General features: G+C 49.3%; 1 protein-coding gene across 3 annotated transcripts; it reads left to right on the forward strand.

The window, feature by feature from the left end:
- The first annotated feature begins 118 nt into the window (after positions 1-118).
- SCYL3 (SCY1 like pseudokinase 3) lies at positions 119-14,855 on the forward strand. Of its 3 annotated transcripts, none has more exons than XM_005528673.3 (14): positions 119-247; positions 3,251-3,525; positions 4,337-4,522; positions 5,188-5,301; positions 5,875-5,931; positions 6,580-6,682; positions 7,193-7,304; positions 7,640-7,717; positions 9,109-9,248; positions 9,530-9,717; positions 10,036-10,207; positions 11,796-11,939; positions 12,525-13,258; positions 14,412-14,855. In XM_005528673.3, exons 2-14 carry the CDS (start codon positions 3,361-3,363, stop codon positions 14,472-14,474), a joined length of 2,256 nt encoding a protein of 751 aa, XP_005528730.2. In that variant the 5' UTR covers positions 119-247; positions 3,251-3,360; the 3' UTR covers positions 14,475-14,855. The 3 variants fall into 3 exon arrangements, with proteins under 3 accessions (XP_005528730.2, XP_087916863.1, XP_087916862.1); XM_088060737.1 differs by lacking the exon at positions 119-247 and adding an exon at positions 693-713; XM_088060736.1 differs by lacking the exon at positions 119-247 and adding an exon at positions 2,169-2,277.
- The last annotated feature ends 130 nt before the right edge of the window (positions 14,856-14,985 follow it).

Here is a 14,985-nt window from a genome sequence, read left to right on the forward strand (position 1 = left end):
GAGACTCGCCCTCACCCAAGATGGCGGCCGGGCAGTCTCGCCCTCACCCAAGATGGCGGCGGGCGCTCCGCGGGCCGCGCCCCGAGCGGGGAGGGCGCTGCGGGCGCCGGCCGCCAGGGGGCGCGCGAGGCGGGCGGCGCTGCCGGGCCGGGCGGGCGGAAGGACGGGCGGACAGACGGACACACGGACAGACGGACACACGGACAGACGGACACACGGAGCGGCCGGTGGGGCCCAGCGGGGACAGGTGAACGGGGACGGGCGGGCCCGGGGGGCGAGGGTGTTGTCGGCTGCCGGCACGGGGTGTGACGGGCGGGCCGGGCCCTGCCAGCCCCGCTGGGGACGCGGTGCCGCTGCCGCCCCCCGGGCCGAGCTGCGGCTCCCGGGCAAAGGTCCCGCCGTGGCCGCTCTGCTGTTCCCGGGCAGCCGCTGTGTTAAAGCCGTGCTCTGCCCGGTGCCCAGGGTCCCACCGGCCTTGGGGCAGTGCCGTAGAACCGGGCTTCCTTCCTGCTGATCGCCCGGCTGCCTGCGGGGCTGGGCAGGGTGAGCATCTGAAGGTGTCAGGCTGGGAGATCTCTGCCTTTGGGAGTGAAGCCCCGGCAGCGCTGGGAGCGCTTCCAGGAGGCTCTGCTGGGATGGGAGGTGGCGGGCAGGGCGCCTGGAAAGCCGGGAATTGCCTCTCTCTGAGCTGTGGAGCGCCAGGTGTGTTTCAGGTGAATACCCTGTATGTCACCCCACAAGGAAAATAAATGGAAATTCCACCTCTTTCTGGTAGCAAATCCACGTTGTCCTTAACTACCAATCCCTCTGGCTTTCCCTGCCGGGTTCCCCTCTATCCCAGGCTGTTCTGTGTGTTACATCTGACGTTCATATTTACAGTTTGTTGAAAACACGATACAAAAGGGTTAATGCTCTTAACTCATAGTTGCGTGAGTAATGGTTTATTTTGGCTCTGGAGTGCCACACCTGGGCACAGACCTTTGCAGACGCTTTTTCCAGCTGCAGTTTCAGTAGGCATTAAAAAAAAGGCTGGAAAAAGGCTCGGTGTCTGCTCCGTGTTTGATCCTGAGAGGAGCTTCCCTGGAGAGGGGAGGTGTGTTTGGAGCTGGCTGTTGTACAGCAGATCTCAGGTACATCACAGGCATGAGGATGGCTCTGGTGTTGCAATATTCGGCATGGGAAGGACATGGAACTGTTGGAGTGAGTCTAGAGGAGGCTCTGAAGTTGATAAGGGGACTGGGGTACCTCCCCTGTAGAGTTGGGGTTGTTCTGCCTGTCCTGCTGCATGGAGACCTCATTGCAGCCCTCCAGTATCTGAAGGGGTCACAGGGAAGCTGGAGAGGGACTCTTCGTCAGGAGATGTGACAGGATAAGGGAGAATGGCTGCAAATTGAACCTGGGGAAAATTAGGTGAGATGTGTGGAAGCAATTCTTCCCTGTGGGGGTGGTGAGGCCCTGGCACAAGTTCCCCAGAGAAGCTGTGGCTGCCCCTGGATCCCTGGAAGTGTCCAGAGCCAGGCTGGATGGGGCTTGGAGCAGCCTGGGATAGAGGAAGGTGTTCCTGCCCATGACAGGGGAGTGGAATGAGATGAGATTTTAAAGTCCTTTCCAATCCAGACCATTCTGTGATTCTGTTCCTGAACTGTGTGTGTCCCTAAAGACAAATATGTCCATGTGTATTTGGAGGAGCCTGAGGCATCAGGTCAGCCCAGATACTTTCAGGTGTCCTGAATGAAATCTGAGTGAGAAATCATTGATGTAGAAGAACTAAACGAGGCAGAGCTGGGAAGAGCAGAATGCAGAGAAATGCACTGGCTGTGCCCAGGAACTGCAGCCAGGGCAAAGCTCCCAGGTTCTGGCTGGAGAGGAGAATATTCTGTGTGGGAGCAGCATGAGTGCTTTTCTGCCAGGGAGTTCACCAAAAAAACCCCCAGTTTTAAGAGATGTGTGCTGGGAAGCTGCAATTTAAACTTCCATAACTTTCCCTTTATGTCTTAAAGGTCCTATTTAAGGAATCAGTGCTGAAAAGGTGCAGATCCACGCCTGACACCAGAGCGGAGAGAATGAGGAAGCTGCAAGGAAGCTGAATAGTTAATTCAGTTTAGATTTTAGGTGGATCAGGACACAGAAGCTCAGTTAAAAGCCCCTCTTCCCCCCATTTCAGGCTGCAGGGGTTGTTGTACCCTCTGGAGGGTTAAAGGAGCCAGGAAACTGTAACAGACCAGCTCTGTTTCCAAAGCACTTCAGGGCTCGTGGGAGACCTAACTGGAGACCCAGGTGAGGGGCCAGAGCAGCAGCTTTGGTGGAACAGCTCTGCAGGGGAGTGGGAGGCTCCTGTGTCCTTGCCTTCCTGAAGCCTCAGGTCTTGGCTGAAACAACCACTATAAAGCAATTCTCCAGTTAAAAAAGATTAAAAAGCTTGGGGGTGGGCAATTTCCCCCCAGTTTTCCTGAAAGCTGAGGGTTTGCTCTCTCCCTCTGATTCCTGATGAAGCTTTGCTGACTTCTGTGTGCAGACAGGTTCAGGTCTCACCCATGGCCTGTGATCACAAGCCTGATGACAGAGCTTGTGCTGGGTCAGTGTTTTCCAAAAGAGCCTCTGCAATCAGTGTGTTTGTTTTACTGGTTTTGTGTGTGAGGAAACAGCACAAAAATCTGTGTCAGCCTCTTCCTGGCAGGCTGTGGGAGGAAGGAAGGGTTGGCAGGCAGAAGGAATATTTGTCACATGGAGAGAAGGTAATCAAGGGGAAAAACATGCTGCTGGAGGAGGGTACCTGGCTATAGGTAACCTCCTGAAATCCATCCTGTAATCCTTCCTCCTTCACTCAATTCTTCTCTGGCTTGGAGAATTGAGAAGCAATGTTTTTAAGAAGGCCAGAGGCTCCTTGTGGAGTGGCAGTCACACTTCCTAAGTGCTGACTGTGTTTAATGTCAGCTAAACAACCCTTGGAGTGGGTGTCTGTGTGGCTGGGGAGGTTGGTGGATCCTGCTTTTGGTGGCTCCCAGCTTGGCAGCCGGGTCAGGGATCGGCTGTGGGTGCTGCACTGTGTCAGAACTGGTGGTGATGCTGACACAGGTGCCAGTGCAGTCCAATCCCCAGTGCTGAGAGCTGCTCACCGTTGATCCAGACCCTTCAGTGGACACTGGGTTTCCTTTACAAAGTAAACTTTGGGGATTTTATTCTTGTCCCTGAGCTCAAGGAGAGGATACTGGCAGGAGGGGGTTCTTCATGGCTGTTCCGTGCTTTGCAGAAAATGCTCTGAACGTGAACTGGACAGTGCCCGCTGGAACTAAATCAGTCCAAAGGAAATCCTCCTTCACCCAGAGCCTGTTGGTGGTGAGGAGGGGATCTCTGCGAGGGATGGGCTCGGAGAACAGTGCTTTGAAGAGCTACACCCTGGAGGAGCCGCCGTTCACGCTGCCCACCGGCCACACCGTCTACCCGGCCGTGCTGCAGGATGGCAAACTGGCCTCCGTCTTCGTGTACAAGCGGGACAACGAGGAGAGGGTCAGCAAAGCTGCCAAGGTACTGCACTCTGCCTGGGACACACTCCACAGCTGCCCCTCCTTCCCAGCAGGATGGGAATCACTGCTAACAGGGGTCTAACCCTTGGGAGTGAGGGCAGGAGAAAAGCTGGCAGGCAGCTTGGCCATGGGGCAGAAGGGGGTTGGCAGCTGCACAGTTCATTGCGTGGTGAGGGCAGCAGTGTTCAGTCCTGCCTTTGCAGGGTGCTGCCTCCTCCTGCAGGGGCAACTCAGGGTCTCTCGTGGGTGAATCCCACCCAAAATACCATATTTATTACGAGTAAGACTTTTATTCTGTGTAAGATTTTCTCCATCCAGAGCCAGCAGGAAGCTTACAAGACAGAGGAAGAGACAAGAACATGTAGTGACAGGACAAGGGGAAATGGCTTCAAAGTGAGAGAGAGTAGGTTTAGATTGGAAATTGGTAGGAAATTCTTCTCTGTGAGGGTGGAGAGGCTCTGGCACAGGGTACCCAGAGAAGTTGTGGCTACCCCTGGATCCCTGGAATTGTCAAGGCCAGGCTGGGCAGGGCTTGGAGCAACCTGGGGTAGTGGAAGGTTTCCTTGCCCATGGGAGGAGGATGGAACAAGATGGTCCTTAAGGCCCTTCCAACCCAGACCATTCTATGATTCTGTTTCAGTGTATTATAAAAAGTTCTGCAGTCTGAGTGGGGGAGTTTGCTGGGTGCTTGGTGAGGAGCAGGGATGGGCTGTCTGAATTGCATGAGAAAACATGGCTAAGGGGGCAGGACTAAGCTGTGCATCTGGAGGAGATGCCTCACAGGAGGTCTAACACATCTTTGTTTCTGGAAGCACCTGAAAACCTTGCGCCACCCTTGCCTTCTGCGCTTCCTCTCCTGCACTGTGGAAGCAAACGGGATCCACCTGGTCACAGAGCGGGTGAAGCCCTTGGAGATGGTCCTGGAGACACTCTCTGCTGCAGAAATCTGTGCAGGGATCTACGATGTGTTGCTGGCACTCATCTTCCTCCATGACAGGGTAGGTACCTCCGGCAGCATCATCAGGCTCTGGTGGGAGATGCAGGAAATGTGACAGGGGAGTGTTGTACCTGGGCTTGTCTGGGTGACTTATTGCTGATTCCTCCCGAAAAGACACGTGCCAAACAGTTCTTGTAGGCTGAAACTGCTAAAATTGGCTGCTTTGGAGAAGGAAAGGGTAATTGAAAATGCTGTGGAAATGAGGGAAGAGGCAGTTCTCAGTTAATGCATCTGCTTGTAGTACCTTTTGCTTTAGAGAAATAGGATTGCTTGGCCTTGGTGTTTGTTTACAGCTGTTGCCCCATGCCAGAGATTGTGTCACTGCTGCCCTGGCTGGGCACTGTGTGTTTGCCCAGGACTGCAGGTAAATCCCAGCTCAGACTGCAGCTCTGGGGTTTTGTGTTCACAGCTGGATTCACTCCCTGGATTTACAGTTGCACTGCAGGGGCTGTGACAATTAGGGCTTTGTCTGCACGAAAACCCTGGCCCTCCTGCCTGGCACCTGCTGCTCACCTACAAAATCCCAGAGGAACTGTGTGCTTTTTTGGCAGCTTTCCCTCAGCCCCCTGCAGCACCTAATTAGTGTGCTGATTAAGATTTTTACATCTTCATCTATGCCCCAAGTCAGTCACCCTTTTTTTTTTTTTTTTGGTGTTTATGTTTTAGGGAAACCTAACGCATAACAACGTCTGTTTATCATCAGTGTTTGTGAGTGAGGATGGGCACTGGAAGCTGGGAGGAATGGAAACAGTCTGTAACTTCAGTGAAGCCACCCCAGAGGTAAGAGCCAAGCCAAGTGCACCCTGGATGCCCAGGGGAGGATTCCTGGCCTGTGGAATTTGGCCATGTGAAGGCCCAAGTCCATCCACTTAGCTGGATTTGCTATTAAATGTGTTGGCTCCCTGCCAGCTCTATCCTCAATCTTTGCTCTAAGGACACCATAACTAAACTAAAATGTCCACACAAATTAATTCTCCATTAGCCAAAATGCAGCTGCTTTTCTAAGGGACACTGCTGGCTGGAGAGTGAGAAATCTTTGCCCTTCTGGATACAAAAATAAAGAGCAGGAAGATTCAGGTCGAAAGAAGTCATTAAGGAAAGTAATTTAATTGCCTCCTTAGCTTGTGCTGGTGGCATTTTCACTGCTTGGTAGCAGAAAGAGCAATTCCTGTTCTGATTTCTGCTGCCTGCTGGGCAGAGTCATTGCAGCAGCAGGCACAGCCTGCCCTGGGTGCCAGCAGAAGGGGCAGGGCCACAGCTGCTGCCACCCCCCAGCCCATGGGCACAGCCTGCTCTGCTGCTTGGCACTGAGGGGACATGGAGGCAGCTCATGGCCCCTTGTTGTCCTTGCAGTTCCTGTGTCACGTGAAGTCGGTGCGAGAGCAGTCGTGCATCCCCTGTGAGGAGATGGTGAGTGACAGCTCAGGGAGTTTCCTGCTGGCAGCAAAGAAAAATGTGATGGTCAGGAAATAGTTTCACATTCATGCTGTGTTTCCTCATGCCTAAAAGGCATGGAAGTGGCTCTTGGAGAATATCTGAGGTTTCCTTTTGTCCCTCCTCTGTCCCATCCCTGGTTTGGGCACAGGTAATACTACTTTTCCAATGCTTTGTGTCTCTTCTAAATCACAGAGTAGTTGCTGAGATTGCCCAGATCACTGTGGTCCTGTGGTTGTGTAACTCACCACAGCTTTTTCCCTACCTGTTAGTCACTTCCTAGCCCTTGAGAATCCTTGGAGCTGCTTGTGCTTCTGCTGTCTAATTACTGCCTGTTTCCATAGAAATGCTGAAAGCTGTTGACTGCCTGCATTCATCAAGGAGTTCTTCCATCATGATGGAGTTGCTCCTTTGGGTTATAAATTCCCCAGTGGAGGTTTTTTTTAGCATAATATTCTACTTGTAGGGTACACAGTGGAGCTTTGGTGCTATAAAAAGAACTAGAGAGTGTTTATGGTGGGGGGTGGGAATAAAAACTTATGGAAAACATCACATATTCCATAAGCTCCTGCTTTGCTGGTGTATTTTTGTTGTTGTTTTTTTGTTTGTTTGTTTTGTTTTCAGTCTGCAGACTTCAAAATCCTGCCCAGCAGCTACGGGCATGCGAGGGATGCCTACGCATTTGGAACAACAGTTGAGAACCTCCTGACAGTTCTCAATGATCAGGGTGAGAATGACACTGGTTTGTTTGGCTGCTGACAGGCCCTGGGGTTCATTCCTTGCATGGCTGAACATTTCACCTTTTGCTGCAGCTGGCAGGAGCGTTGTGGGCTCAGTGGCCAGTGTTGTTCCCTGATTGCGGATTTTGGCTTCTCCTGTGTTCCCCTTTTCCTGTGGGGATGTGGTCAGATGTGGCTGGAGGTCACCATCCCATGTGACATGAGCATTCCCAGTCCTGCTCTGGTCCTACCAAGGGTTATGGATGTGGCATGTGGGTCTGAGCAGGGGCTGCCACTTCCAGCAGAGAAGCAGCAGGAAGTTTCTTGGGAGAACTTGGAGGCCCAGTAGCCAGGCAGGTTAGGGGGGGAAACTGAAACACTATTTTCCCCTTCCTTTTGCACTTTTGCTATGAATTAGAACTATAAATAAGTTTTTTGGGGGGGAGCATGGAGGACTCCTGAACTTAGCTTGTTTGGTGTGGAGAGAGAAATCTAACTGTAGGTGCTCTGAATTTCAGTTTCAGCAGATATTCTCTCCAGCTTTCAGCAAACCTTGCGTTGTACACTGCTGAATCCAGACCCAAAGTGTCGCCCACCACTGTCCAACTTATTGTCTCACGAGTTCTTCAGGTAAGGATGGGAATATCAGACCTCTCTTGGTCTTGATACTGCTGATTTCTGTCTTGCAAAGCATCAGTTCTGTGAAGGTGGGATGGGAGTGCAGATTTAATCCCTGCCTCTTGCAGGGATCTTTGACAAAGAGGCTCCTTAAATCAAGAGGGTGTTACCAGCCCTCCCAAAGAGGTGCTGAGCAGCCTTCAGGTGTCACCTCCTTGCTGGCACTCTTGATCCACCAGCATTTGACTTCCCTCTGCTAAAGGAATGGTGGGAATGCAGTCTCTCCCCTGTGGGTGGTTTAAGCATCAATAAGGATTACATGTGACATCTTTTGGTTTTGTGCTTAGGAATGATTTTCTGGAAGTTGTGAATTTTCTGAAGACCTTAACACTGAAGTCTGAGGAGGAGAAAACTGAATTTTTCAAGTAAGTGAAGGAACTGTAACGTGGAAGCTTCTTATTTCAGAATGATAAAGCACACAACTGCAAATGGATTGTGGGGGGACCTGGGAAGCCCCTGAGGTGGCAGATTTGGTGGCTTTGGAACATTGTTCACTCTGTAACACTTTGGGTTCTCCAAAAGTGTGCAGCCAAAATAAGAGTCCTGTCAAAGAGGAAACTCTTCACCTCTTGTTTCCCAATTCCTTGTGACTGGTTTGGTGTTTGGGAGGAGCAGTCCCTGCTGGGCTCTGCATCATCCTGATGCTCCCCAGCTTCTAGACTGAGTTTGCCAATGAGAGAGTTTGCAATAAGACTTGGGTGAATTAATCATGTGGTGCCAAGAGTAAAGCTGTTGCCTGTAATGGATGTCTCAGCTGCAGTAGTGGAATGTCTTGCAGTGGACCCACTGGTATGGTCCCCATGAATTTTTTTTTTCTGTCAGGGAATCTTCTGTGTAATCATGACATTATCTAGGCCTGAAAAAGGGAGAGCTGAATTTTTCTTTTTCCATATAAAAGAGCCTTGGTGTTCTCACAGAGCTGTTTTCCTGCCTATTTTATACATCAGTTATTTTTCATTAGTTTGAGTCTTTAAGTGGAGGAAGTATGAGGAGAATGGGGATCCTTAGCAGGAACATTGAGAGTGCTTCTCACTATTTCTGTGTCAGCAGTGTTTATTGAGGGAGGGGATGAACACTTTGCTTAAAGATAGGGGAGTGTTGCCCTTTTATCAGGAAGAGGGGCCTTCACAGCATTTGCACCCTTCTCTTGGTCTCCTCCAAACATAAAGAAAAAGCAGTAATTGATAATTAATATTTTAAAAACGAAAATCTGACAGATGAGAGCAGTTGCACAAAATTAAACTCCAATAAACCAAATCATTACTCTGTTGGCCTCATTAGATGGAAGTGGTTTAAAAATGGGATTCCCTTTGTGCAAGGGAAACTTCCCTTTGTGTAGTAAGCAGAACAGCCTTTTCCAAAGCAGCAGGAAAATCCTTGTGATGGACCAGGGTGGGGAGTGAGAGGAAAACTCTCTGCTGCAGTTTGGACTGTAGCTCTTCACAGGAGATGCCAGCTCTGAGGCAGTTTGATGTCCCAGCAGCTTCCTGTGCCAGCTGGATGTGCTTGTGCCAGCCCAAGATCTGGGTGTGGGGTTTTACAGGATGTGGTTCTGGCTCCTGGTTTGTGCTGTCTTTGCCTCAGGCAGGAGCAGAGGCTTCTCTCTGCAGCTCAGAGTGCAGCCAGAGGGAGAGGCTGCAGTGGGACACTGACTCTGGATCAGTCAGACACAAAAAGGGGAAAATGATACTAAGGGAAACAGGCATAAATGCATGGAAGGCTGCCTTGATACTAATTACTGTCTCCTGGAATGCAGATTCCTGCTGGACAGGGTGGCTGGCTTGTCAGAGGAGCTGATAGCATCACGGCTGGTGCCTCTCCTACTCAATCAGCTCGTGTTTGCAGAACCCGTAGCTGTCAAGAGTTTTCTTCCTCATCTGCTGGGCCCAAAGAAAGGTGACCTTTAAATACTTCCTCATCACAATTATTCCTGACAAGTTTGGAATGAATTCAGAGCAGTTGTTTCATTGAATCAAGGGAATAGTGGTGTTTCCCTAAGCAGAACAAATAGAGTAACAGAACTGGAAAGGACAGTTATCTGTGCTCCCTCCTTTGCTCTGCTCTGCTGATGCTGGGAGGAGAATTAGCAATGATCCTGGTGTCAGCACTCAGTAGCTTCTGGGTGAGCTGTCTCGTGGGTCAAGCAGCCTTTTCCCATCCTCACCTCTGTTCCCTAGAGCAAAGTGGGGAGAGCCAGACCAGCTGTCTGCTGTCACCAGCCCTGTTCCAGGCCCACGTCATCCCCGTGCTGCTGAAGCTGTTTGAGGTGCACGAGGAGCACGTGCGGATGGTGCTGCTGTCTCACATCCACGCCTACGCGGAGCTGTTCTCTCGGGAGGAGCTGAAGAACATCATATTGCCACAGGTTAAGGACAGCAGAACAATGGGTGGTATATCCTGGAATATGGGATTTCACTGAATGGTTTGGGTTGGAAGGGACTTCAAGTACCATCTAATCTTATCTAACACCCTTCCACTAGACCACCTTGCTCTGATCAGCCACCCTCTTTAATTAGTAGCACAAAGTGGAAGGCTGATTTTATACTATGAAACAACATCCAGTCTCCGCTGAGAGCTGTAGGGGATTAGAAACGAGATGTGCTACAAAAGTAACCCTTGGAGAGGAAAGCAGAGCAAAAGCAGAGTGTTCTGCTGTGCTGACATCAGTGTGTTGTTGGTGCAGGTGTTGCTGGGCCTGCGGGACACCAGTGACTCCATCGTGGCGATAACCCTGCACAGCTTGGCCGTCCTCGTCTCCCTGCTTGGGCCTGAAGTGGTTGTGGGTGGAGAAAGAACGAAGATTTTCAAAAGCTCTGCACCAAGTTTCATGAAAACTGCTGATCTCTCCCCAGAAGGTAAAAGATACAGTCAGGGTGTTCTTGGGATGATTGCCCGTTCTGTCCGAGCAGTGTAGGCTGAATTTCTTGCATTATTTATCTCTTTCTGGGTGACAGATTAATTGAAAAAAAAGCTAATTTGCAGCCAAACTTTTAAGTTAGCTGCTATTTGCAGACACAGAATTGATATCAGAAGAAGAGTTATATAAAAGTATTTTAAATATGCCAAATATATTGGGAAAAAGTGAAACCTCTTCTTCATTTAAGAATCCCTGTAAGTAAAGGAGATAGAGAGTGTGTTTATGTGTCTTCTGTGGAAAAACTATATTGCCTTTCTAAAGGACTTATATAGGCAGTTATTTAATATTCCCTCTGTCCTTCCTGTTTTTAAAAACAGTAAATCTCATGTTCTTCCCCCAATTTCTATTCATAGATTGGAAAAGGAATACGAACTTCCCTATTTTATCAGCTCTCTGGAGGCTTTTCAGCTAATGCAAATGAAGACAGTAGTCCCTGCACCTGCTACATAATTTGGAACCAAGTGTGCTAAGGGAAAGCTTCTCTGGATATTGAAACTATGAATGTTTATAACAAGGGAAAAGTCAGCATCTATGCAACTTTAGACACAGAGATCCCAAATGAAATACATGACAGAGATCAGTTTAAGTGCTTGCTTCCTGTTTATGTGTGTACTGGCAGCTACCACCCCTCATTAAAATCTGTGGATGGCTCACTGCATTAGTTTCTTTACATTATTTATTTTAGGAGACTGTAGTAAATAAACCACTTTGGATTGCAGGCTGGAACCAGGTTTATTTTTCAGAATATACTTAAAATTGGATCTGATTTTTAGAATATACTTGAAATTAGATCTGATTTAACTATTGATAAACAACAAAAACCCCACCTTTGTCCTCAGCAGTGAGTGACAATCTGCAAAAAGCAACACAAGTGTGGCAAACCATCACCAGCCCTTGATCATACCCTGCAGCTCCCAAAAATGAACTGCAACCTTGGTGCTCGCCAAGCTGTCATCACTGGGCCAGTGAAAGAAATACACCCACCTTGGGCAGCTCCAAAGCACGGCCTTTACTGCCCACCACCCACCTCAGCTGGGATATGAGGGCAGCTGGCAGTCAGCCTTCAGAGTAGAGACTCTCATTCCAGGAAGCTGCTGTGCCCATGCCCAGGCATGGAAAGGGGTTTGTGTAGTGTGCTTATGCTTGGAATTGTTGTGAGCGAGCGCAGTGCGTTTGTGTAAGGCAGGTACCAGAGGATTTGTGATGCAGTTGGGATTTTGCCTCCAGCCAGGTGGCAAACAGCATTTTTTAAGCATCTATTCTGATCCTAGTCAGTTTATTCATTATGTATTTCTTGAAAGAACATCTCAGCAAAAGCTGACCGTGTATAACTTGCCGTACTGGCAAGAGCTGCAGGCAGCAGGAACAGAGGACTATTGTGTATTGATCAGGAGGTGCAGCTGTTGGATTGCTGTGCCAGGCCTCTGTGTTGTTCAAAAAGAACATTCCAGTGCTGCAGGCAGTTCAGCTCTGACTGACAGCACACCTTGTGGACTTGTGTCCTTTCTTTCCCTTTCTCCTGGCAGGTTCCCCCAGGCACGGTGTGAGCAATCAGAGAAACCAAACCTCTCGGCCCCTGAAGAGCAGTCCCAGCTCTTTCCCCAGCTCTGCAAATGCACCTGGCAAAAAGCTTCCCGTGCAACAAGACAATCCCCTGGCTTCAAAGACAGGTAAAACGTACCCTAGTGCTTCCTTTCAGAAATCAAGTGTTCACCAAGGAAGTGTTGCTTGAAAAGATGTGCCTTTCCCCCCATGAGCTGATCTGAAAGATTCAGTGAACCACGGAAGGCAACAGTGAGGGAATGGTAGAGTGATCCTTAACATCCTAGGGAATGGCTCTTTGGGAAGCTGACATCCACAGACTGGGTGCCTGGACTTGAATTTGTTTTCTTATGGCAGATTCTGTGCTGTGCTTTCATCCCTCCCACAGCTCAGCAGATACTGTGGATTTACAGGTCAGCTCATTCTGACAGTCAAAGCTGATTCTGTTTCCTTCCATGGCCTTTTCTCGGTCATTTGTTACTTATCAGCAGTCAGCTTGTATTGCCACAGGGCTCTGAGGTGAATTCCCTCCTTTGCAAGCAGGAAAGGTGTCCCTGCTTTCTAATCCAAGAGGAGCTTTCTTTCCAATCAATTACTGGCTTGTTCCCATGCCAAATGGTGCCTGGAATGTCAAGAAGTTTTAGACATAACTCCACCTCTGCCTGCATTTGCTCTCTTTAAATGGGTGTGTAACACCCATTTGTCTTCCACAGGTGAGCAAGACACTCAGCCCCCCCTGAATGGAATTCCTGGAAGTGTTAATACACTGGAGAACAGCAGGAGCTCTTTGACTACCTCGGAAAAGCCAGCAGAGGAGTGGCCAGACTGGAGTGAATCAGAGGAGACGGACACTGAGAAAACTGTGAACATTCAGATTCAGCCCCGGGAGCTGCGGGGCAGCGCGGGACCTTACTTTGCTGATCATGATGTAGATGAGAAGCCTTGGGATGACTTTGAACCCAGGAGCCCCAGTCCTAAACTGTCCTCAGGGAACTGCCCCACTGTGACACAGGCTGATGCAGCTGAAAGGCCGAGGCCTCTGCCAGGTACCCATCAACTGAGCAAAGAATTCAAAAGCCTCAGACTGAGTCCACCCACAAAGTCTTGCCATGGGAACAGCTGGAGCAATGAAAAGTGGGACCATGAGGAACAACTGGGAGAAACTGTGTTGCCAAAAACCTTTCAGGAAAGGTTGAAGTCTTCATCAGAGTCTGGCCTTGGAGAAGAATTCACAATCAAAGTGAAGAAGAAACCTGTGCAAGACCCTGAGCTGGACTGGTTTGCTGACATGATCCCAGACATTAAACCTTCTTCTGCCCTCTTGATTTTACCTGAGGCAAGGACAGAAGCAGTTGTTCCCACTTGCTCGGGTGGGGTGTCCAGCAGGGAAGGTGCCTCCCAGACTGTGCTGTTTTCATCCAAATTTGCAGCAGCTGATGTGATTGAGGTAAGAGGCTCGAGGTTTAGGTGACTGCAGGCCTGAGAGGCTCCCAAGCACACAGCATCTTAGCAGGGCACCAGGTACTGCAGTGGGCACTTGATACAGCAAAGAGAACTCTGTTAGGAAACGGGGAATGGATTCCATTTGTACTAAGGAGTTTTAGCTCCAGCTTTTACTCTGTGCTGCTGTATCCTAGATGCAGGAATGCTGTGGTTTGTTAAGTGGAGTTTTGGTTTGTCAGGCAGGTAAAACAAGGCTGGATCCTGGCTGCTGAAAAGACATGGTCCTGTGCACAGAGAAGGGACTTTCAGGCACAGAGAATTCCCAGGACTGAAGTGTTTTTCCTGACTCTACTAGCAAAACATAATAGCATTGTAAATTAAGGTCCAGGAGACCTGAACCTCTGGATTACAAAGTAAAGCTTTTTTGGGTGTGATGTTTTCATGAAAGCTGAAATGTTTCTCTATTTCAGAGACACAGGGGAGCCACAGAATTGGGGTTTCTTTAACTAGATAAATCCCTGTAGCCCAATCAGGGAGACTCCAAAGAGCAGTGCTGTTTCCTAGGAGGGGAGGCAGCATTCCCACTTGAATATGTAACTCCCTTAGGGAATAGGTGTTGAATTCAAGTTGTTTTTCTCATTCAGCCTCAAGAGAGCTACCCCAGGAATAGCAGGGAGCATGGGGAGAGGAGCCTGGGTTGTAAACTGAAGTTGTTTATGCCATTTCAAAGTGGCACAGTGTGTCTGTCAGGACCCCAACTCCAGTTTGGAGGGCAGTCAGTCAGTGCTGTGTCAGTGGGAGATCAAACTTGGTGTTAGAATACAACAAAAAAACAGCTCTTTCCTGGGGGAAAGAAATCATCTAATGTATGGCATCCTTTTTTAATGGAAGGTGGGTTTGAGACAAACAGTAAAAAAAAAAAAAAGTAAGACTCCTTGTTAAGTCTCCTTTTGTCTTTAAGGTGATTCCTCTTGTAGTTTAAAGTTCTTTAAGACCATAAGGTGCAAATACTGACATTTTAGTTTGGAGCTTTTGGCCTTGTGGATGAATGCTCTGCCCTCCCAAGCCATACAGGCTCCTCCCTGACTCCTGGGGCTGTGCTAAGCACACGAGTACATTCCACATACCTTAATCGTGATCATTTTATGTGATTCTAGGCTGAAGCTACAGGCTGGGGTGAAGAAGAGGAGTTGAACTGGGAAGATGATACAAACTGGTAACAGTTCTGAATGAGACCAAGGTGATTTATGGCGTGTTGGATCCTACAACAGGAGTTGCTGCTTCCCCAGTACAATGGATAAAGTACCTCAGAGCTGCTTTTGCCACAAGGCAGGCACTTGCTGCACAGCCACGAGATCCCGTGGGGCCTGAGCTCTTGCCAGGGACGCTCGTTCCCAGTCTGTGCCAAAAGCTGCAGGGGTGAGCCTGCACTCGAGCAATATTGCCCAGCTGTGGTGCTGCCACTGCTCCCAGAGAGAGGACAGTGTGATGGTGGTGGTGCTGCTGACGTGCTACTGGAGGCCGAGAGTGGTGTAGGAGATTGATCCAGAACTCACCCCTGCCCTGAAAAACTGCTGACAATAAATGAAAGTCACACTGAGTTTCTTGGTTAAATGTGCCTTTTTCCTTCGGTTTTCTTGTTTGGGGTTCTTTTTTTCTTTCCCAGAAAAATAAAGCCCTTAGAAATGGCTCCTTTTAACTTTTCAACTAAGAGATGATTTTAAGATGAAT

Source organism: Pseudopodoces humilis, chromosome 10 (assembly GCF_049639895.1).
Source record: "Pseudopodoces humilis isolate 2021_Gansu_Grassland_sample_001 chromosome 10, ASM4963989v1, whole genome shotgun sequence".
Taxonomy (NCBI): Eukaryota; Metazoa; Chordata; class Aves; order Passeriformes; family Paridae; genus Pseudopodoces; species Pseudopodoces humilis.

Coding starts and splice junctions, on each gene's coding strand:
- SCYL3 (XM_005528673.3), top strand. CDS start 3,361: ATGGGCTCGGAGAACAGTGCTTTGAAGAGCTACACCCTGGAGGAGCCG. Junction 5,302..5,874: donor TCAGTGAAGCCACCCCAGAG/GTAAGAGCCAAG, acceptor TTGTCCTTGCAG/TTCCTGTGTCACGTGAAGTC. Junction 7,718..9,108: donor GAGAAAACTGAATTTTTCAA/GTAAGTGAAGGA, acceptor CCTGGAATGCAG/ATTCCTGCTGGACAGGGTGG.